Source organism: Dicentrarchus labrax, unplaced genomic scaffold, assembly GCF_905237075.1.
Source record: "Dicentrarchus labrax unplaced genomic scaffold, dlabrax2021, whole genome shotgun sequence".
Classification (NCBI taxonomy): Eukaryota; Metazoa; Chordata; class Actinopteri; family Moronidae; genus Dicentrarchus; species Dicentrarchus labrax.
The window spans coordinates 17,917,939-17,943,047 of record NW_026136718.1 but is presented as its reverse complement, the minus strand read 5'-3'; the positions used below and the strand labels follow the sequence as shown (position 1 = coordinate 17,943,047).

General features: G+C 42.0%; 1 protein-coding gene across 4 annotated transcripts in view; it reads right to left on the bottom strand.

Annotated features, from left to right (window-relative positions):
- tle2b (TLE family member 2, transcriptional corepressor b) overlaps positions 1–19,570 on the bottom strand; it is a 76,782-nt gene extending 57,212 nt beyond the window's left edge. For 3 of the 4 annotated variants that reach the window (XM_051377292.1, XM_051377295.1, XM_051377294.1), the window contains exons 1-3: positions 18,082–18,988; positions 7,571–7,668; positions 5,968–6,031 (exon numbers count right to left, since the gene is read on the bottom strand). In XM_051377292.1, the coding sequence (XP_051233252.1) occupies positions 5,968–6,031; positions 7,571–7,668; positions 18,082–18,105 (186 nt within the window). In that variant the 5' untranslated portion in view covers positions 18,106–18,988. Of the gene's footprint in view, positions 1–5,967; positions 6,032–7,570; positions 7,669–18,081; positions 18,989–19,407 lie in introns of those variants that run through there. The other variant, XM_051377296.1, reaches the window with a different exon arrangement.
- Between the last annotated feature and the right edge of the window lie 5,539 nt (positions 19,571–25,109).

Genomic DNA, 25,109 nt, shown 5'->3' with positions numbered 1-25,109 from the left:
TCTCTTGCCAGAAGCATGGCCGTTCATTAACACCAGACCCCTGCAGCGCCTCTGTACCTCAATTAAACACACACACAGCGATGAAGAGGCCACCTAATGTGATTCCCAACTGTGAGCTGTCACCCTCCAGTAGACATATCTTTTTATACTTTATATTAGAAAGGGTCTGAGCAGTCCACTAAGTCTTATGGAGGACTTTTGTCTTGTGCTTGACAGTAGGAATCAGAGGAAGGCTGTAGAACAGCCAAGACTCCGGATAAAAAGGTTTCTGAATACATTTAATCCTTAAAGGGAAAAAAGGGAGAAAACCAGGGCAGCGACAGAACTACAACATATATTTAATTGTAAAACCTTCAGTCAATCATCAAGGTTTTCCCACTTTAGGCCAGAAAATCCAGTGCATTAAAATGTTGGCTTTTAGGGTTTTATGATGAAAGACTTTATCTCCTCTTCTTTCACATTTCACTGAGCCTAGTGCTTGTGTAACTGCTCTTCACAAGATTCACCCTCAGGCCAGCAGGGGTGAACACAGCTCTCCAGGCAGGAGACTTGTTTGCACTTTGTGTAAGCATGTGACCGACACATCTACGCCCCCTGATTAGCCAGGGCTACAATGCAACCTTATTTAAAAATACACAGTGGAATTCCAGGAGAGCAGTGAAATCTGAGAGCCATGAATTATAAATACAACGGGAGGAGAAAAGCAAGACGCCCACAGACACTCTCAATGTGTGTGACTTGCTGTTTGTGTGTTTTGCAGCTACCACTAAAGTTACACATTGCCAGTGTCTCTCTACACATGCAAAGCAATAAGTCTAGTAGAGCAGCCAACATAAAACATATACTCCATCCAAAAAGATACAGAGTGTGGGTCTGCCAAACATACAAACACACTATATCCAAACCTGGCTCAGCCGTTTCACTGCAGTGTTTCAACACTCTATGGATAGGAGCTATTTGAGAGGGTTATGGCATCATTTCTCCAAGCGTGAAATGTGTAAAACAAACCGATTGCCAGCTATAGAATTTAAGTAGCAAATGAGAAGAACAAACAAACTTCCCAACTTTAAAAAGTTGAGTGCCATACGGAGACATCTAGCAGCAAAGTAAAACTAACACCTTCTATTAAAACATGATGGCTGGTAGTAAAGGAAGGCTTTTTAGAAAATACAATATCGCTGCAGTTATTCTGCCTTTTGCTTTGGCTTAGTTAGTGTGACATCCTCTCAAATAGGTAAATGTAGTGGGGATGTTTTATGTTTGTAACTATAAGTCTGTTTCAGTACTGTTACCTCCCTGTAGTGATTACCATTAGCCTAAAGATATGAAAAAACATGACATGGCAAATACCATACAAAACGTGTTTTAGGTTATGGTTTAATTGTTTGTGGATGTTACTACAAAAACAAGATGTTTTCTCAAGACCTTTCTGGAACCTTTACTGTCACTATCTTTAAATCTTAATGCGCTTTTCCACATGTAAAAAATTAAATATTTAGGCTGTCTTGGTAGCTCAGTTCTACTTAAAGGACCAGTGTGTAGGATTTTGTAATGCCTAGCAGTGTAGTTGCAGATTACAACCCGCTTGCCTCACCCTCCCATTCCAACTGTGTAGGACAGGGGTCAGCAAACTTTAGCAACGGAAGAGAAAAATTTAGCCAAAAAAGAAATCTGTCTGAAGCCACAAAACATTTGAACCTTATAATGCTAATAAGTTATATTTAGTATGAAATGGCAACACATTTTTAGAATTAGAGAATGTAAGAATCACTTCAGGCCTACAACAATGAGAAATGAAAATGTTTAAAAATAAACATTATTCCATTTAATATTTGGTCAAAGCCACAGGCAACCACTTGGAAGGGGCTAAAGAGCTGCAGGTTGCCTATCCCTGGTGTAGGAGAAACTGTGGTGAAAGGCCCTATCTACAGTCAGTGTTTGCTTTGTCCATTCTGGGCTACTGTAGAAACATGGCAGTTCAACATGGCAGCCTCCATAGAAGAGGACCCGCTCCCTCTGTAGATAAGAGAAACTCATTCTAAGGTAACGAAAACACAATGATTGTATTTTCAGGCAGTTATACAGTAATGAAAACATACCTATGAATAGTATCTTCTAACACTGCCAATAAATCTGAAAAATTATACACTGGACCTTTAAACACAGATTTTCACACATATGATCTGAAAAGATGAGATATGGATAATGCAATTATATGTGTTTTTAATATGGAGCAGCAACTGTCAACCTAAAGCTTTTCTTCATCAGATTTACCTCTGAGGAAAATCCACACCTGAAGCTGGTATATCTGTAATAAATACAAGAATGCTGCAATAGCAAGCAAGTTATGGTAAGACTGGCTGATGATCAGACAACAACAACATTGACACAGTACATACACAAACTCAAACTTTCTCAGAGAAAGATAAAGATAGTGCCAAATTCCTTTCAGACACATACAGTACAAGTGTTTTTAGAGCTGATGATTTCAAGATACTGGCAGGACAATATCATTTGTCATCGCTATATAGCTTGGTTAGTTGAGATTTGACAAAAATGACTTGGTTAGGGATGGGGAAAGATTGTGGTTTGAGTTAAAATAACTACTTGGTTAGGGCTAGGAAACAATCGTGGTCATGTTTAAAAGAAACCAATGTCTGCAGGAAACAGCAGCCTCCCTTGTCAAAATCCGTCGTTTTGTTGATCCACCAAACCACCCAGACCTCCTACCTCGCCAGACTTTGTGGCTCTATAACAACTTAACACAACCTACACCTTTGCTTCCCTATTGCCACTTTAACATAGACATGTTGTTTTTAGGCGTTTATGCTGCTGTTTTCATCAGGAAAGTCTTGCCAAATTAAAAAAAATGCAAACAGAAAAATGTGCATGTTTTCTTAACTGTCATGTCTTCTTGGGTGTTAAAGTTCACTGGCCCCAGCCCTGCATCGCCCTGTATAACCATCTTCCTACTTTCCGACCCCTTACCCTAGTATTTAAAAGAGCTTAAAACTGATGAATAGTAAAGGCAGGAGCAGTGCAGCGTGGTGAGCAGAGCCCCAGCCTGTGGAAACAGGCCTCAGTGTGGATGACAGGCCTAACGAGCTAAATATAGCCTTCTGGGTTATCTCCTCTGTGGGCGCAGCGAGTCCGTTGTTGCTTCACATTATTTACGTGTCTGTGCGTGCACCCTCTCTCTCTTTCTCTCTCTATCTCTCTTTCTTTCATTTCACGCCCCCCCACACAAACACATCACTATCTCTTTCTCTTGCACTCCGTGTTACATACTCTCTTTTCTCTCTCTCCATTTCATCCCTTCACAGCATCTTTTTTCAACCCTCCATCTCTCCTATGTGCAATTCTGTCCCCTGGTACTCTCTCTCTCATTTCGTCTCTCATTCCTTTTCAGCATTTTTACACTCTCCCTCTTTCTCTTTCCCTCTGTATCTCTCTCCCCAGCTTCTATCACTCTCTCCCTCTCCTCTTTTATTCTCTTTATCTCTGCCTCCCTTTGTATCCTTCCCTCCCTCCCTCAGCAGTTCCCTGTTTTTTTTCTGTCTGACACTCTGAGCCTTTTTTCTCTCAAGCTATCTTTCCCTTTGAGCCTCTCTTTCACTACCCTCCCTCTCATTTTCTCTCCCTCTTTCCCTCCCTCTCTTTTCTGAGCCTCTGAAGTAGCATAGCACTGTGTTAGGCATCCACTACACCACAGTGAGCCCCAGTTCAAATATTATAGCCTGGAGTGCTAACCATCTGCCATGCTAACCTATATGGATATGTCATCTGCATCTGCAGCTCCCTGACCTCTGGCCATAGGAAGCAGTTAAAGCCTAGTGGTGAACTTAAACATGAAGCAGAAGATACTCCTCATTTCTCTCCCTCCTTAGTTCGCCAGTGGTGCAGTGGTCACAAAGGCTGTGACATTTAATATGCACAAAGTTCGATCAAATGTCATCCACTGCCCCATGTCTGAAAGACAAGGAAATGCATATTTGCTGACATGCCACCCCTCCTATAGTATAAGATTGGGTGGTGAGGATTTGCAGTGGAGAAGGTGGATGTTTGTCTAGGCTGTTTGCTCCACACAGTAATTCTGTGAAACCGCAGCTAAAATTGGGAGTGCCCAAGATTAGAGAAGTGGGTGTTTTTTGAGTCTGTGGTTTGCAGTGGTTTTACTTTGTGTGTGTTCTGCACTGTATCATATTTATGCACACATGTTTCTTCTCATATTTTTTACCACTTTGAAAAGCATAGTGAGGATATTTTTATGAAGTGAGGTCAGTTTGAAAAATCCTTCTGTTTTTAAAAGGACGAGTTGAGGGCTGGTGTATGGTTAGTTTAAGATCCTAAACAAAACCTCAACAAGTTTTTGGGCTATGCAGTTGTGTGGATTTGTTATTATACAGTACGTGATTTATTCAAACTGCCAGAAAATGCAATAACTTCAAAATGTAATAAAAACATCCCTGTATTGGGTTGAGGATGTGACTGGGAGATTATGTCGTAACTTAAGTGTAAGTATACAGAATGATTAACTGAGCTTTTGTAATTTGTGCTGAACAGCAGCCACTTTGGTGACAACTTAAGGACAATTTTTAATTTCCCTTCACTTCTCAAGGCTGTTCTTGAGTCCGTTGTTTTAAAGCAGGGGTCTTATTTCTTCCTTTAAAAATTACGTAGTCTTACTTTAACAACTATGACTGCTTCAAAGTTTTACAGTCACCAGTAGTAAAAAATAAAGAAACACCTTTTGGTTATAATATGGTACACTATTATCCAACAGTTTGTTTCATAACATAGTAATCCTAATTGGACAAATATTTATGTAATTTTGATTGATATCATTAGGCTCTTATTACATTGTCAGTTATTACAAGAATAAGGATTAGTTAAATATCTTTAATGAAAGGTCCTCATAAGAACAGAAGAACAAGGATGTGTGTGTAGAATGAATGAATGTGTATGCTGTATCTCCTGTGTGTTTGTGTGTATATATTTTTATCTCTTTATCATCTGCCTGTCTGTGCGCTCCTACAGTATATCCATTTGTCTGTTTCCCTGTCTGCCTGCTTGCTTTTCTCTCTCACACTCAGTCTATTTGTCAGTCTATCTGCCTGTCTGGTTGTCTCTCTCTCTCTCCCTCTTTCTGTCTATCCATCTGTGTGTCTATCTAGCTTACGGGCCTGATCCTGCCTGCTCTCCCAGGTTTATGAAATGCGAGCAGCTTAGCAGATGGTGCATATCGTATTCTGGTCGGCTCTGTGTGGGTTTTGTACCACAGACGAAGGCTTACGATACATGTGAGCCTTTAGTCGCACAGACACACCGACACAGAGGGAGCTCAGGCTGTTAGCGCACGAGAGAAAACAGAGAGACGAAGAAGAAGAGGGTCTGAGAGAAAGACAGAGAGACAAGGCAAAGTACGTTTTAGAGAGGAGTATGAGTGAGCAAGATAAATGGTGTGCAAGAAACACAGAGAGAAAAACAAATAATACTGGTTTAGTAATAGTTTGTACAACTTGAGGAAATATGAAACTGTACTCCACTATTACAGATATTTAAGATTATGAACCACTGCACTCATATGCAGATGTATTATTATTATCATTATATGTTTCTCAAAGTAAATCATGACATTTAAAAATATTAATGTCATTTCAACATGATTTTAAATTATAAATTGTGCAATATGTCTATTGCCTTGCCCTATTTTTGTGCTATGTAAAACCCAATGATGTAAATTAAAGAAGAAAGAATGAGAGAAATACAGGAAGAACAGTGAAGAGACAAAGAGAGCTTTTACGACATAAACACTAAATAACATCAATCCAGCTAATCAAAAGCACAGATACAAGTCCCCTGATTGCAATTCCTAAGAACCCATCAGACTCTTTTCAGAGCTTCTGAGTGGCCCAGTCAGACTAACAAATCACCGTACAGCTCTGGTAAAGACCTGATTGGACTCACCATGATGTAGTGCCTCTGCATCTCAGTCTTCTCACTAGCCAGCTTCTCACACTCCAGCTTCAGGCTGCACAAGGACGAAAAAGGACACACACACACACACACTAGGATTAAATGGTGTATTTGCATCTACTGAAATGAATTATAATTTTCACTGGACTCGGATATTGCAGAGGTCAAACATAGTTTAAGGCCGTGTAAGGATACCAAAAAATATTCTTAGTCACGTGGTCAGGCTACGTTTTAATGCTCAAGCGACACTGAAAAATATCACCTTCCTGGTAGCAACTGCCAGCAGGGTGTGTTTTACTCACCACTGCAATTCATCACACCTCCACGGGTGTGGGAGTGTGTCTAGTTATATACGTCATGTATAGATTGCCGTGTTTATGTTAGGGTCCAATGAGTCCTGACAAAGTATCACATTTCATGTTGGGTTTGTGCCTTTTGGCTGTGTTCTGCTTTAGTTTTGCATCAAGTAAAGGGCTGGTTATTTCCAAAGTACTCAAATGTGTTTCAAATGCATTACATGAGTCAATAATAGACAAAATAAAGACAGAAAACTCCTTAGTTATTCAGGAAGGGCCTAATTGTACATTATTACATATATTTGTTCGAGACTGTTTAAACTACCAAGGTGGAGCCCTGGTCGTGCTGTACCAAGGTGTCATTACAGCAGCAGTCATGGGTTCGAATGCAACCTGTGGCCCTTTGCTGCGTGTCATCCCCTCTCTCTCCTCCCTGTCCTGTCACTCTAGAGCTGTCACTAGTGTGTATGAGTTTACCAGCAACTTTACCAGGCCAATATTCAGAGAAGGTGAAAAGACACTTGATATCGACTAATATGTCAGGGGGTTTATTATTAGTAAACCTATAGTGTATGTATTATTAGGGCACATGGATAGATATCTGTTTGCATAGAGTGTGTGTCTCACTGAGATCCACCAGCCTAATGTCTAGCAGTAAAGTGGTATTGCTGTACCACAGCAGGCTTTTCAGCCTACCCACTGAGGTGTGAGCAAGAGGCTGGATGTTTTAACCAACAGTGCTTCATCTCTCTTTGCCAGGGTCACTTCTGGTCAGCCATATGATATGTTGGAAACTGTAATATAATTTTTCCACAACTTTAGTTATACTGTAACAAAGTGTAATGGCAACAGAAATAATGTAAGAGATACAAATATACTTGTTTAATGTTATCAGTATGATAGGAGAAACTGGAAATCTATACAAAGAGTAAGAGAAGTGTGTAAAGCTTTGAGATGGGTGAGCCTGGATTCAGTATGACAGGCTGCAACTCACTATCAGTCTCCAATATTTTGTACATTAAGTGTAGTAATAAAGATTAAAGGACAGCACTTGCACGCTGTCATATTATCTTTACTGGTTCATATATTCAAGAATTCAACTGCCTCTTCCACTGAACTGAATAACAATCTGTTGTTTCTATAATTATTACATTTAGTGTAGAGAATATACAATAATAAAAAAATTTAGACGAGCCATTTTTCATACCAGTTCCTCTTGATTAGAAAGAATATGTTAACCATAGACATTTATGATGTGCATTTCTATTCATAAATGCAATGTAATATTGTATTTGTACCTGTGATACTGCGCCTGGAGGAACTGGAATTCCTCCTTGATACGGTCCAGAGTTTCCAGGACTGTGAACTTGAAAGACTGGCCAGGTTGCAAGGGGACCTGCACAGGAAAAAAAAGAAAGAAAAGAAGAGAAAGAAGGATGAAAAATGGATACTGAGGTGTGTGTGTGTGTGTGTGTGTGTGTGTGTGTGTGTGTGTGTGTGTGTGTGTGTGTGTGTGTGTGCCTGCTCAAGAAAAGAGATTGTATGCATTGTGCCTGTAATGTGCACCCGCATGCACCATCATACATTTGTACATTTGAGTGTGTGTGTGTGTGTGTGTGTGAGAGTGTGTGTGTGTGTGTGTGTGTCTCAGGGAACAAGGCAAGAGGAGAGAAAAGCCAAGATGAAAGTGAGAGGGAAGGTCACTTCCCCTTCCCACACATCATAAAGCCGTGTCCTCTCCCTCTCTGTTCTCCTCCTCCTCTAATGACTCCTTCCCTCCACTGCCTCCATCCTCTCTTCCTCTCCTCTCCCTCTCCCTCTCTTCCACATTAGCATCCTCTCCACTCTGCCAGGTTGCTAATGTATTCCAGCCTACAAAGAGCTGAGAAGGGAGGAAACGTCAAATGAATAACTTATGGTGAATCACGGCACCGTCTCTCACCTGCTAAAAGCTAAAGAAGGCCCAACAAAACAAGCACCTCCCTGGGGTACACCCCCCCACCCATCCCACCACCTCCACCAGGCTTCCATGTCTGTCTAAAGCGCTTTCGACAGCCACCCTCCTCCTCCATGGTCTTCATAAAGTTTTGGAAACAAGGGCACTGTGGACTTGATGCTGTAGTTGCTTATGTTTGGGGATGGGGCTTAGTTTGTACTCAGAAAAAACTAGAAAAGATTTTTATGTAAGAAGACACTTTCTTCCCCCTTTTTCTCCCAAAAATACATATAATTGGATTGGCTGATTTTCCCAGCACGGTGGAACTCCCACTGTGAGCCTGGGGAGGATGCAGTCTGCCAGGTGTCTCTGCCACTTCTTTTCAGCCACTTCTTATCATCTGTCAGTGATCAGCCTAAAGAGGAGTATTGAGGTTCACACTATCCCGCCTAGATGCCACCTCCCGCTGCTGCTGCAGAGACAAGGACACCTCATCGGCATACCACCCTGCAAATGCTGCCCACTGTGTTGGTATGTGCACCCAGGCGAACCTGAAGCACCACAGCTGAAGACTGAACCCACAGTGGTGAGGATCTGCTAAGCTAATCTAACTCCAAGTTTACTAATGTCATATTACATGATTTTGGCTACTGTGGTCCTCAAAATAAAGTTTTCTTTCACTATGATTTGGCACTGGCAAACAGCAAAGACGCAAAACGCAGGTTTGACATGAGATAGGATTACATTTTGTAATAAGGAAGCATATATTTCAGTAGGTATTGATGTACTCAACTACAATTTTATAATACATCTGATGATGCTGTTGAACTTTAATCCAGTAAAAGTCACAAAACATATATTACTAAGTAAAAACACTTAACACTTATAACTATGAGTCCATCTATCTACCAATCTGGTCCCATATCCATCCATTCATCCAAACTGAGCCGCACAGTGCAGTCGGTACAGTGCAGCTGGGTGGCTATCGGGCAAGTAGCCTCAGCTAAAAGATTGGCGGTTTCAGTGGCGGGGCTTCATTAGTCTAGACAAGCACAATTCAATTAGATTTCAATTAGTCCGACGGTGGAGGTCAGAGACGCGGTGGGTTCCCCAGTAATTAATCCACGGAGCTGAGCTGAGCTGAGCTAAACTGAGCTGAGCTGAGGCAGGCATAGCAGGGACATCTAGATGGCTGGATGGGCACAACACACACAAACCCTCTGGGTGTGTGTGTGGGAGGGAAGCATGGAGGGGGTGGGTGGGATAGATGGGACGGGGGGTGTCTGCCAACAGATCCCCACTGACCTTGATTCACACCACACACTCAGTGGGGGAGGGGAAGAGGGAGGGGGTTGATAGTGATCTGGCACACGCATATACGCATATACGCACACACGCGCCCATGTAGCCATGAGCGCATTGAAAAACACAAACAAACAAACACTACTGCACATGTAGATTCACACTTGAAGCACACAGAGAACACACAAACTCACTGTGGGAGGGAGCGTAGGGATGGAGGGATGGATTGACGAGGGGGAAAAGAGGTGGAAGAGAGATAGATACTCATCTGACAGACAGGAGGGATGGATGGACTGAGGAATGGAGGGAGTGATAGACTAGTCTGACATCCTTACAGAGGAATGAAAGACCGAGCAGAGAGACAGATGATGAAAGAGCGGCGTGGCTGCTGACTGAGAGAGATAGCCAGCCATTCATCCGTCTGACACCGAGGGGATGGGAAGAAGACGAAGAGAAAGAGAGAGGGAGGGAGGGAGAGGGAGAGAGAGAGACAGAGAGAGAGAGAGAGACAGAGAGAGAGAGACAGAGTGTCATGCTGTCTTTGCTGTAGTCAACACAGCCTAGTCACTCTACCCTGTGCACTGTCCATCGGTCTGTGGTAATACTGCTCCCACCATCTGCTGCCATGAACACATGAACACACATACTCATGCGAATGCACACAGACAAAGTGCTGCTGGCGGGTTACATCAGCGGCACTAAGTCATATAACAAAGCCCATAGTCACAGATCAGGCTTATACAAGAGATCTGCGAGTGACAACTGTCAGTGTCAACATGGCGTCCTGTGTAGTGTGCTGATGAGAGAGATTTGAATGTCTTTCATCTGCTGGACAAAAACTCCAAAACGTCTCTCTTTTGATTTCTCAGTTGCACCTTTTTGAATGAGTTTCATGGACCCTGGAGCTGAAAAACTTCTGATGAGCAAAAAGGAAATGAAAAATACACTCAAAAAAAGTTACAAAAGGGTCCTCAGGCAAGAGGAGAAATATCCCTGCCCATGCTGAGCTCTGCCTGTCAGGATAAAGAGACAAGTATGGAAAGCTGGATTCAAATAAGTTCATGCTTATTAGTAATAACAGGAGACTTGTTGTCTTGCTTTAGCAGGTAGAGGTTAAATTGAGCTGTATACCAGGATGTATGTGCATCCTTCTGCAGTGTTTACAAAGATGGAGGCATCATCAAGTCGTGCCGTATGTAAACCAGAACAAACATTTGTTGTTGGAGTGAGTGAGTGAGTGTGTGTGTGCGTGTGTGTGTGTGTGTGTGTGTTTGTGTGTGTGTGTTTGGTCTCTCCTGTATTGTGACAGATGGCAGTGCAGACTGTTAGGGGTCCAATAGCGCATCATGAAGGGCCAAAAAACAGCCTACCGCCTGTGTTTTCATATGCATATGTGTATATGTGTATGAGTGTGTGTGTGTGTGTGTGTGTGTGTGTGTGTGTGTGTGTGTGTGTGTGTGTGTGTGACCGCCGCAGAAGCTAGCATAGGGGATCCTGAAACCCAAAACTGATCCGGTTAATCTAGGAGGTGGAGGTGGAGGAGGTGGGAGGGAGGGAGGGAAGGGTCAGTTGTGCACAAACACACATACACACACATAGACACCATGTGGGACAGCAGTCAATCACAATTTGGTCGAGCTGGCACGGGCAAGCAAAGAATTAGGAAGGATTATCTATGGAGGGAGGAGGGAGGGAGGTGAGGGGAGGGGAGGAGTGGCGGGTGAAGCCCACTGTACTGTATCACATAACAGGACGGAGGTGGGATCCACTGGCCTTAACCATCACCTGTCTGTCAGTGTCTGCCTGTCCATGTTCAACTGCCTGTCAGTTGGTCACAAGTTCTACGACTTTATAATCGAACAGTATGAGTGATGTGATAACATGCAAGCACATAATGAAACACTAAATATCAGGTGGCCCAAAAATCAGACAATGCCATTGCTAGAAACACTCGCAAGAGTAGCTTTTACAAACTGTCATTCAGCAACTGCGACTTGTCAGTGTTACAAACTGTACTTTTCAAGATATTAACATTTGAGAGTTAGATAACAATATATATATATAACTGATATTATTTTCAACATAAACACTTTAACTTAAAGAATTGTTGTTACGTTGTTAAGTTGGGTATTAAAGAATTGTGAACTTACTGAACTCAGTGGGACATCTTACACAAAAAGCTAACAATTCAGTGCTCTGTGCCTTTCTGTATTGCCATCTCTTGTTAATTACCAACAATACTCAGTTGCCTGTGTATCTAAAGCCAGTTTTTGGTTTGTCCATTCTAAGCAGCTGTAGAAAACATGGCAGTTCAAAATGCAGACTCTGTAGAAGAGGACCCGCTCTGTAAAAACGACTCATTCTAAGGTAACAAAAATGTAACGATTCTTATTTTCAGGTCATTATACACTAAAGAAAACATACCTATAAGTATTATATTCCATTTCTGCCAATAGATCCAAAATGTCACATGCTGGACCTTTAAATTAAGTACATGGCCATTTTGTAAGCTGCAGTTTGTGGTGCAGTTTATTGTATTGTTACACTGACAGGAGTTTCTATAATTTTGTCCACCCGATTGAGGTAAACTGACTTAACCTTCATGGACAGTTACCGTAGGACTGTTGTATTAGACTACTTTTTAAGTGTACCAAGTAAACTGGTCCACATATATACTGTATATTTGTTATACGTGTTATAGAGTTATCAGCTGGGATCTAGTCACAAACACCCACCACTTTTTCTGGTGTATATATAAACAAGTTGCAAGTTGGAGTGCCTGTACAGCATTCTGCTAACTTGTTTCTTACACAAGTTGAACATTTTAACCTTGAGAAGAACCAGTCTGGATCTATCTGTCTCTCTGTCAGTCTCTCTGCTTGTCTGTCCTTCCATCACATGGAAGTCTTCTGTTCAAGCAGCTGCCTGTTTTTCCACCGCTGGCAGCGGCTGCATGAGAGAGACAGCAACTGTGAAACAGATGCAGGTCTGGGAGTGATTGGGAAAGAAATGATTCTGTCTGCTTGTCTTCTCTTTCTATCTGTTTAGCCCCTGGCACACTTTCTACCAACGCATGAGTATTCACACGGTATAAGCAGGCACGCCTATGCATGGATGCATTAATTTGAACAAAAACACCCATAAACAAAACATTTTCTCTTTCTTGTGCCCTTTCTCTCTCTGCTCTGTCTTATTCCTCCCTCCCTTCTCTCTCCTTTCGTTCTTTACTTCTCCTACTTAGACCCTTTGTTCTTCTTTTTGCCTGTGTCTCTGAGACAAGCAGAGACACATTCAGATAGCACATGAAATAATAATTGGCTGGTGAAATATTTAGGAAAAAGGCACATGAATAGATGAGAAATACCAAGTGTGGCAGAGGAGTGTCGGTGCCCCTTGTGTACATGTCTGTGTGTGTGTGTGTGTGTGTGTGTGTGTGTGTGTGTGTGTGTGTGTGTGTGTGTGTGTGTGTGTGTGTGTGTGTGTGTGTCTGCTGAAGTGAGCAGCAATGAACATAAGCAACAGCTCATTGGTTTGGGCTGTGTGGATGAAAGACTGAAGAATAGCTGCAGGGAAGAATGGAAATGTAACTTCAGCCGTCTTTTTATGACGCCCTCAGATTTGCCTCTTTCTTTCTGACAATGTTGTTGAATGTTTACCACTTACTCATTCTGCCAGCTAACCAGTCAGTCATTCAGTTTGACAGTCAATTAACATGGCAACACTAAGTCAGTCAGTCATCCAGCTAGCCAAGCAGTCAGCAAACCAAAAGTCAGACAGTCAGTCCACTAGTTTAAGCAGTCAGCAAGTCATACATTCAGAGATCTAGTCAGTTAATGCTGCAGCTCACCAGTCAGCCACTAAGCCATCAGTGGATTACTAATCAGGGAAAGATTGGCAGCCAAAAGAGTCTCTGGACTCCATCCAACCATCGCTCTGATCATTTCTTTTAATGACAAAGAAAAGAACACAGAATACAGGATTTGAGGATAGAAAATGGCCTGTTTTTTCTCCTTCTTTTTTTTTTTTATCAGAGAGCAGACTTAATCTGGGTGGCTGATGATGAAGTAGTTGGTGGCTTGACTTTCTGCTTGTTCTGTGGGTCGTCTCACTGCAGCTGTATTGTTGTTACTTGACTTTTTGCCATTTTACGGGTTGCCTTTGAAATGCTGAATAAAATTAAATGTAAACAAGATGAGGACAAAGCAAAGGAGGGAAGAATGTCATCTGTGGGAGGTGACAGCAGTGCTGTGCTGTTTACCGTACATGGCTTTCATTACAGCCACAAATGTTGGGGAAAAACAAACTGCCTGACACGGCTAGATGCCAAAAAAAAAAAAGGGCCAGTGTGCGCGAAACAGCGCACTGTTGCATATCCAAAAATTGCTATATACACATTAGTAAGCACTTACACAATAATAAGTGGTTAAGCATGTCCTGCCACTGCAACTACAAAATTAACTCACAAATTTCTCATTTCATGCACATCAAAATCCAACTTTAAGACACACACAAACACTCTTATAGTCGGCCTACCCTCATTAATGGAGCATATGTGATTTCTGTGGCCACATACTTGGCATGAGTTTGTTTACTTGGCCGTAAAAATAAAGTGTTGCCCTACTCATGGCCAAAGAAGGAGACATACACACACGCACACACACACACAGAAGACAATTATACATTCTCCAACAGTTGCTTAGATTGTACCACACATACTGGTACACTTGTGTTCTCATTTCTCCTTTTTCCTCTTTGTCTCCCAAGACACACACACACACACACACACACACACACACACACACACACACACACACACACACACAATACACACTATACACACACACTATACACACAATAACAATAATAATTCAACAGCTGCTATATTGTCATGACATAAATTTCCAAAGTAGAAAGTGACTGAATGATGTTCATGCATGATGTAATAATGATTATGAGAGCATATTTGATTTGATATAGTACTGTTACAACCGACAACAATCAACACCATCATCAACTAAACTGGAGCCAAGACCAACTTTCCCTCTTTCTCTTCCATGCTCACTCTCTCCTCTCTTTATCGTACGCTTACTGAATAAACTCTGTCTGATCTACATCCTCTAGACTACAGCCACCACAACTCCCAGGTCTGGGGAACATATTGCAGTACAGGCACATGCACACAAACACACACAGACCAACAGCTTTTAGTGTAAACTCATACAACCGCAATACTTTTCTAAACTCTGGATGTTTGTTTGTACTTGTACATGAATATATGTGTAAAATTATGTGAAATACAAGCGTACATGCATGTGAGTGTGAGTCTTAGCTCTGATCAGTCCTGTTTGCTGGATAGCAGTCAGACATGTCTTTCTTAACCATGAAAACACACAGTAAATCCTGTGTCTCTCTCTCTCTGGGGTGTGGCAGCCAATCAAGGGCTTGTACATTCACAGCAACAGTCGAGGTCGGACTGGAACATTATTTATTGTTATTGTTGTTGGCACACAGTGTATGCACGCACATGCACACGCACACGCACACGCACACGCACACGCACACACACACACACACACACACACACACACACACACACACAAAAACCACCACCGCTCTCCTTTTCCCCTTCCTCTCCCAGATCCAAACAGACACACTTTGACAGCCGAACACACACACAAGCACTTTTACAGGAACACAAGGACAAATACAAACACATAGATGGTACACACACACACACACACCAACAAATACATACACTTGCACGCAAAGACACTTAACATTTAAGAGCAAATGCACACATAAAACAAAAAGTGAACCTCACACCGATGATGCACACACACATTTACACGCATCCAAGTCAACAAACAAGGCAACACACTGAGACTCAAAAAGCACTAAAGAGACACGGACACATAAAAAGGGATTCCACACACGGCAAATACACACATTAAACAAAAAACACACATTAACACACCTCACACATATCCACACAAACACATTCACACAGTTCTGATAACGCTTGCAACAAAAATCCAGTGGAACCAATTACAGTTCCGCTGGACTGGCAAATCAGCCCTCAGTTTTAACCTTTTCCTGCCAGAGAGCAAGGAGAACAAAGACGGACTTCTTCTCTGATAAAAAAAAATAGCACTGCTGAGGCTCTGGATGTACATATTATCTATTTATACTGAAGACACCTTCCTTATCATTTCTGAAGGGACACACAGAGGGGTTGAGAGGAGCTGCATTCAAGGCCTCTCTGTCCTCACAGACAGGAAGTAGAACATGATGTTTGAGTGACACCAGCAAGGCTACATCAAGGTTGCTGAATGAACAGTTGTGTGTGTATTTACACAGTACCACAAAAGAAGAAAGAGATTAACTACAAATCACATATAAGTTACATTACTTCTGACTTTTTTCATATAAATTATTGTCATTTTTAAGCTGATTCTCTTCATTTCAAAGTAGCCAGTCAACCCTTTTGGTAATGAAGTTGCTAGTGGAGACTATTTTGAAAACTGTCACTGTTGGTGCAATCAAGAACGAACGGACATCTCAGGCTTAAGAGTCAACTAGTGAAAAGCAAGATGCACCAAAGCTCATACTGTGTGCTTACGGTTTGGCTTCTGATTTTGTTTTCTGGCAACATAAATCAGCCTCTCTAATGTCATGCTTTCTTGCAGCCAACTTGCAGAAAAATTGGAATTTCTTTGATAAAGGTCATATTCCAGCTGTGTTTGTGAAAAAAAACAGGGTGAACTACATATTTTAGATGCAACTGTGTTGGGACAAAAACACATAAACACACGTTTATGTAAATGTACATGCAACTGTTCTTTGCACCCTCACACCTCTCCACAGATCACATTTCATAGCAACACCAGAAATAAAGTTCCGCTGGCAAAGGAGGCCTGCAGAGGAAGTAGAAGAGAGAAAAAAGGCAGAGAGGGAGAAAAACAGAAGAAAGACAGAGGGAGAGAGATAGAAGCTATCGATCGGTTGGAGTTGGCTCAATCTGGGATTGAACTTTATCACAAACGCAGAACATCGCAGCAGGAAGCTCTCTGATACGCCTCTAAAGGAGAGAACAGAGGAATGTTCACACTCTATTCTTCCTTTGCATCTCTCATTCATTTTCATTTCTCTTTCTACCCCCGGCCGTGCCTTTTTAAAGAATCCTTTCTCACTCTTATTTTCCCTTTCTTGGCTCTTACATCTTTCACTTTCTCCCTTTGTTTTTCACTTCTCTCTTGTTTCTCTCAGGGTCTCTCTCTCTCCTTTCTATTCCAGCGGCTGGCTTATTAGCATTCTCTCTGTACATATAATTGATTCCTCATGCCTTCCTCTTGTGAAAATGTCATTCATAATTCTGTGTGATAGCTAGCTGGCTTGCTGGCTGACTGAGTGGTTGGCTGGCTGGCTGCGAGGCAAAGTGGCCACTGACCCATTTGTACCAGATACAAAGAGACTGACAACCAAATCTGATTATAGCAACCGGACCGGGGCCCCTGTGAAACGAATGGCCTAAGCCAGACTGAGCCTAAGCTGTCATTCATCCTTCTGTGCTTTTCACTCTATGTATTTAACCTTTATTCTACCCTGGCAGGTAAATTAACAGCAAATTCTCACTGCTGATGAAGGGTGAAACTGAAGGAGGGAAGGGACTTTAAGGAGGTATTAAAAGGGAAGTACTTGTGCACTCACGACCTTTCTTAGTAGTAATGGAAATGAATTAAGTGGAATTTAACTATCAATTAACTGGTCTGTGTGTGTGCGCAAGTGTTTGCTTAGCAACAGAAATGAGCAAATGGACAGTTGTACTGACCATTTACACACAAGCACACACATCCTCACACACAGACACAGACATTAATATAGACAGATCTATTCTAACACACACACACACACGCGGTCGTCCACATAAACAGTGTCACACATAAGCACACATAGAAACACTAATGAACACCTACATATACAGTACACACACACAAATGTACACACACACAAGCTGAGAGTGCAGGTTCAGTTATATGCCACCTACACAGCTAACCATCAACAAGATCTCAAAGGCACCTGGTTGCAGCTGACAGAGCAGGAGGGGTGTGTGTGTGTGTGTGTGTGTGTGTGTGTGTGTGTGTGTGTGTACATAACAGGGAATCTCTTAGCCCAGACACCCTCCTCCCCTCACGTCTCGCTCCTCATGTTACAGTACAGTCCCCATAACTAAACAAGAGAGGGGGACAACACAGACAGGCTGAAAAAGACAGAAGGAAGGACAGGAAGACAAAGACAAGAAAATACTTTAGCACAGACCAAGAAGCAGGGAGACAGAAGGAGAGGACAAGAGGCAGTAAAAGGAGGAAAGACACAAGATAAGCGAAGCAGAAAGAGGCTTGAGGAGACAGACAGCAAAAAGAGGACAGAGGGAGCTAGAAGTGACATGGTGAATCTGAGGCATAAGAAAAGGAGGGAGAGATTGGAGTTGAGAGACAGACATGGAAGGAGATGGAGAGACAGACAGAAACAGAGTCAGATAGACAGGAGAAAGAGACATAAGGAGGTACTTACCGGATGCCTGCCCTGAGGGTACATGATCCCAGGAGAGGAGAGGCTGCCAGTCCGTTTGATGGCCAGGTTAGTCCCCTGGCCCTCCACTCCTTTGCCCTCCACCGGTTACACAGCCACACACACAAACACACACACACACACACTCCTTAGCTGGGTTGAACACAGCAGTCTTTACTCTTCCAGAGTCTCTCTCCTTCTTTTCTCCCTAGCTCTCCCTCTCTCTGTCTTCTAAGGCGAATTCCTGTTGACACACAACTGAGGAGCGCTCAATCCGTCGGTTGCTTTATCCAACAATGTCATGATAAACACGGAGCTCCAGACTTTACCTCCTTCTCCTTCTTCGTCTTCTTTTCCCAGTGAAAAGTCTCAGTTCTCAGTTCAAGTCCTCCTCTCTCTCTCCACCTCCTTGTCTTCCTCTCAGTGTCTCTCCCTTTTCCTCAACCTGTGATCAGTCAAGGTCCACACATAGTGACATGACACAGAGCACTTCATCCAGGCAGGCTCCCCTCTTCTCCCCCTCCTACTCTTCTCCTCATGCCCCTTCACCCGGCCGTCCAATGGCGAAACATACAAACATAAACACACACACTCAGCTCCGTCCAAATAGTCTTCTTCTCAGCTTTTTCCTCTCTCTTTACCCTCTCTCTGACACACTGAAGCCTCTGCCTTGACTGCTGCCGCAGAAAAGAAGGAGAAGAAGGAGGAGAAGAAGAAGAAGGGAGGGGAGAAGGGAGAGAGAGAGAGAGAGAGAGAGAGAGAGAGAGAGAGAGAGAGAGAGAGAGAGAGAGAGAGCTTTGTTTTTAATCTAAATGTGGAAAAAACGCGAGAGGAAAGCAGGAAAGAACAGCAGGTCAGTGGAGGATCCAGCGGGCTTTTCAGCAGCAAGCCCTAGACTGTAATATATTGTGCCTGTTGGCTTCAACACAAACACGACAGGCTGCTAAAGCTTCTCTTAAGGTGGAACTGAGTAGATAGAGACACCCAGTCAAACAGATAGAGGGAGAGAGAGAGGCAGAGGGAGGAGAGAGAGAGAGGCAAAGAGAGAGATGGATCCCTTTTCAGTTGTGGTCAGACAGACAAAGCAATCAGTCATGCACAAAGACTTAGGCTCAAACTGATATGAATCGAGATTCAAACACACAACCACTCCGATACACAAATTCATGACAGCTATGTGGACAGACACACTTGTTATGCAGCACAAACACATATACACACACACACACACACACACACACACACACACACACACACACAGAATTGCACACATACACAATTGCACACATACACATAACAGTTACTCGGACTGATACGTTTATTACTCACTTTACACGTTGCACTAAAATGCGTCTTGGATGATTGGATATGTAGCCAGTCATGCTTAATCACATATAAATCCAGGTGTAAACAGTCACTGGCGAATGCCACTGATCCGATTGCTCAGACCTCCTCAGGTAGTGGTCGGACAGGCAACTCATTCAGATGACAGAGGAGAGAGAGAAATTAGAGAAACAGAAAAGTAACATCCCTCCCACTTAATCCAGTTGATATCCACTGTCTACAGTTTAAGACACAAATCACCACAAACTAGGAAAAAGAAAATGGAGACACTTAATTTGTTTTTTGAGTTTGTTTGCATGGGTTTCTCCAAAGATTATTTTACATCTAAACCACAGTATGCAGCTGTTTGTGTATAAAAACACCACAATGCATCCTGTTCATTGTGTGACCTATCTGGCGTATGCACACTCTGAAAACTCTGAAACAAACAAGATACACATAGCAGAGGTATTAGAAACATTAAAAGGGACCATGGTCTGTTAACCGGGTAAGACTCATATAAACTTAATGAAATGTCAGTTGCAATAAGCAGACTATTGCCTTAATCTGGTTAAAATCAAGTAGTTAGTATTAATACTGCTTGATTTTCCATGCATATACAGAGGCGTCAAGACAAGATACAATATGCAAACATATACATGGAGTACTGTACATATATCTGGATGTGCCATAAGAATAAACCTGCACACACACAAAAGTATATATATTTAAATATATTTAAAAGGTGTTTTATCTGACACTTTTATGTAGATCTACAATGACCATCATATGTATATAGATACTTCCCTATATAATAAAGAAAACAATAACAATACACAGTTAAATTATTCGTTTATATATTATATTACATATTCATAAATTAAAATGCTTTTCTTTCTGCACTCTATTGCCAGGTGATGTGATTCTATATTGACTTAACTCATATCAGATTTTACATTTGCTATTCCAACCATCCGTTGGTAGATGGGGGGAAAAAAACACTTGACACACAGGAAGTGATTCCTTTTACTTTTCCCGTCGCAGCAACGTTGGCTTGTATAGAATAAACAGAAAGACTGGGCAGTTCTCACAAAAAGGAAGTGGGCTAGCTACAACAGAAATTCTAAGGAAATGGACATTGAGGTAGGGGGCCACACATTGTGTACTGATAATCTGGCACAACGGTAGTGCAGACACACCACTTACCACAAAAGATGCCATCAAAATCAATAAGTCAAGTATCTTGAGGATTACTACTTTAACACCCCACAAATATCCCCACTACAGCGGGATAAAAATGTCTGCCTGCCTACTTTTGACTGCTGGCTCCAGTGCACATTATTTACAGGACTGCCCAGAATGGACCTGGACCAACTAAGACCTGGTATTTAAAGCCTTTCCACGTACAGTACACCAGTCTGGCCCAGTTGTCTTTTGGCTCTGTTTAAATGAGTTTATCCAGGGCAGCTCTGCCTTTGAACTTGATCAAACAGCCATTAATCCGACACTGTAAAATCGGACACAGTCGGTCTTGGCATCCGTAGAGGGTTTCCAGTAAGACAGAAACTGCATTTGATAACAAGCGGGTTAGCCAGAGGGCAGCCCCAAAGCCTCAATTAAGGTCACATACAGACATCCTATTATCCAATGTCGTCTATTACTAAACACTATAGATCATTTTAGGGAAACCTTACGTTAACCTAACTAAGTTGGAATTTGCACTGTGACTAATTTTAGCATTTTTCCCCCCCAATATCTGATCTGATGGTAAGAAACCGCTGTATGTAAAATGTATGTATGTAAAAATGTGTCTGGATATTAGAGGAGAAGAGTGAGGATGAGCAATTTCGGTACCCTCTTTTATGTGGTCCGTACATGATAGGGGCAGGTCTTGGACAACATATACAGTACTATATTAACCTCAGGTTGTGATGACAGCATGAGATCACTGATAGGGAGCAGGTTGAAACTATTATGAAGCAAGCAGGATTTAAGAAACCATTTCCATAAAACTAGACATTTGTTAGGGGGGGTGGAGGCACATGTTGAGTTAGTGTGATTTCAGTGGTTTATTCTCATCTATTAATTAATATATTTTTTAAAAATAATTTAAAAAATTACATTAGACATTAGTTTTCTCTACTTGTGCTACTGTCACAGATTTCATCACCAAAATAAAACAAATACAATGTGCGTTATCAGGAGACATGTCCCTGCTTTTCTGTTCCACTCACTATTATTCATGTCACCTGTTGACGATTTCTATAAAGCAAGAAAAGCAGCAAAGTACGAAAAATTCAGTGTACTATTATCCTATAATAAGCTCCCCCGGGGGCCACAGCAGTCTCTGTTTAGCAAAATGTCCTTAGTGTCCCTTTAAAGACAGCTTTGAAAGGTCCAGTGTGTAATGGGATATAATATGCATAACCTCGTTTTCATTAGCATTTAATCACCTGAAAATGAGAATAATTGTGTTTTTATTACTTTCAAAAAATTGTTTTATATCTACAGACGCCTCGCGTCGCCTTCCATGGAGGCCGCCACGTTGAACCGCCATGTTTCTATAGTAGCCCAGAACGGACAAACACTGGCTCTGGCTCACTCTGATGTCTCTCTCTATGAATCCTACACAACTTGCAGCATCAACAGGGTTGCGTCAGACTCATGCGTGGAGTCAGAAGTCAACAGCTGACAAAAAACTGTGCAAAAACACTACCACCATGTAGATAAAATTTCCATTTGTAAACACTGATCCATCCATCACATCCAAAACCATTAAGGCGCGCACAGGGCTGGAGCCTTCCCCACAAACACTCGTCGAGAGGTAAAACAGGTCACCAAAGCATCTTCACATCTACAGTAGAAGCAACTTTTGCAAAGTTTCCTGACCTGCACGTCTTCAGGAAATCCTTACAGACCAGAAGTGGACGTGTTAACTTCACAAAGAAAGCCACAAGATGTCTAAAATTTGAGGCAACAGTGCTAACAATCACTCGCTCAAAAGAACCATTACATTCCAATAGGTAGATTGCCAGGAAATTTAGTGAGGAAATTTGTGCTTCCCACATGATGATTTGTTTCAATTTTGAACACTCTGAAAGCTTTCTGTACATACTTTTCACATTGTTTCTCTCCAGCTCTTCTTCTGTTTTCATTTAAAAAACTTTGTCCCTCACACAAAGACAGGCATACTGTACAGTCCACCGTTATTTAATGGTGCCCCCACCACCAACACCATGTAGCCCATTGTGTACTAATCAGCATTATCTAATTGTCTAGAATGGATTATGCAGGTAATTATTCCCTTGACTCCTCACACTGAGTTTCAGAGAGACAGATGGGCAGGCATACAAACGCACAGACAGACACAGACATCAGCACAGTCCAGAAGTAACATAAGTTCAAATCTCGCAGTTTTATTTAACACTAGCACTTCATAATATGTTGATCTGTAGCATGTTTCCACAGCAACACAGTATGTGTTTGTCAGGTGGGTTGCACCTGCCCAAGGTGACAATGTGAATGCCAACTAACTCCATCACTTCAGGAGATAATGAGTTCACAGTCAACACTGCCAGGTTCATTAATTACGTTTTTATTTATGTTTATGTTTATTTATGATTTAGAACAATTTCAGCTGTACATCTGGATTTTGGGTTTGAAGTTTATATATTAAAAAAGGGGACAATGCACATTAATTAACACAAGGACTTAAAGTATGTAGAGTTGCCAGATTTATTTAGTATAGCTAAGACTTGTTACATGTGTTTCCAACAACACAACAGTAATGCAAAGAAAGGTTTATTATTGCAAATGTTTTCTAAACAATCAAAAGAAAAATACTAGTTTCCAGTATAAACCTAATTTTCCCCAGAGAGGCAAAAAATTGGCAAACACATTTCTCTATAGATTTTGAACGCAGCAAAAGAGTGCCTTTTACTGACCTCTGCCTTTGTAGTGTTTGAGGAAGTTCAGGGATAAAGGCTGAGGGGATCCACAGAGGAGAGTCAGCACCTTCAGAGTGATGGTCAGCATCTACAAACACAGGGGAACAGAATCAGCTGCTGGCACAGTAAAGACACTATAATCTCAGCTCTCAACACCCTAAATATCAGAGGATATTAGCTGACTACTGAAAAAACAACACAGCTAATAGCAGTAGTAAATATTTCTAGCAGAGTAACAGCAATCATTTATGTCTCACATAACTTGTAGGCTACATAACCCCAATTGGTCTCCATCAGGTTATTATCTATAAATGACAGTAACTTGGAGCACTATTAAGCTCTTAAGGACAGTGTTTACCAAATTGGGGGAATGGGGCCTACAGTGAAAGAAGACTACAGCAGGCAGTTTCATTAAGATAACATTTATTAAATGTGATATTAGAGAATACATAAGGATTGTTATTTTTACTGTACTTCCAGAGTCTCAAGACTGCTACCAAATGGGACACAAATGAAAATTAGCAACCCGTTTTGTCGACTTTTAAGCGAAGAGCAAGCACCATTTCAACCTTCAAACCAGAAAACAAGGGTCTCTGGAGACGATGAAACTCACATTCAACCCGGTCACCTGTCGGTTAGATAAGTGCGGGTGCCTCCGACTTTTTCCGACATCAACAACAAGCTCTAAAGGCGAAGGAAACTCAAGTTTAACGCGTACATATCTCAATTTAGACTGTAGAAAAAAGGACACCAGCAACTCCTGGGTTCCACCTTAAAAGCTCTTCCTTGTCTGAGGGCTCTCTCTGCACTCTGATTGGCCGAAGGGTCGCGTCGTTCTCACCAATCGTTCCAAGGGTACCCCACGTTGGGTCCTGATGTCATACGGCAATCAGGCCAATCGTGAACCGACCCGGCCGCTGAATGGGTGTGGGCGGCGGCGGAGGGGGCGAAGGGGAGCTGAGGAGTCTGTGGGGATTGTGGGCATTGAAGTCCCAATTATTCTGCACACACACACACACACACACACACAGAGAGACACACACACACACACAGAGACACACACCCGCGCCCCTACGCACGCTGTCAGTCACGCTACATAAATGCTCAGTAAATTCCGCCGTTAATTTGAATCCCGCTATTTCTACTTCGCGCACACACACACACACACACACACACACACACACTCACACCGACACACACAAGCTACAGTAAACACACACACACACACACACACACACAGTGGGTAAACAACTCACTGTGAGTGAAGTCCGGTCTGAAATTAAAGATTTTTTTTCTTGCCAATTTTCTTTATTCCACTTCAAACACTGATATCAAAATAAGTAAATGGGTGGCCCTCACATGCCCGACATAAAACAATGAGGCATATGCAACAACATAAATCACAACCTACAGGGATACCATAAGAAGTCAGCTGTGACATAGGACCTGCAGTGTCTGTGCTCCGGCTTTGAAATACTGCAGTCAATTTACTCCTGTTATGTTGGTTTGTTTAGATCTTTTCTTTCTTTCTTCGTCTGTACCTTGAAAAGTAGCTCTGTTTCAAATACACAAATACAAATTGCGCACACGTACACACAATCAGAAACACACTAGCAATTGACTGTTCTGAAATCCTATCGCTGCCTATTTTTCCCTCTCTCACTGTTTTTCTATATGTGACACACATACGAACACGCAAGCTCCTTGCTTGTGTGCATCTCATTTCAGGGTGATGTCGTGATATTTGGTGTGTCTCAACAC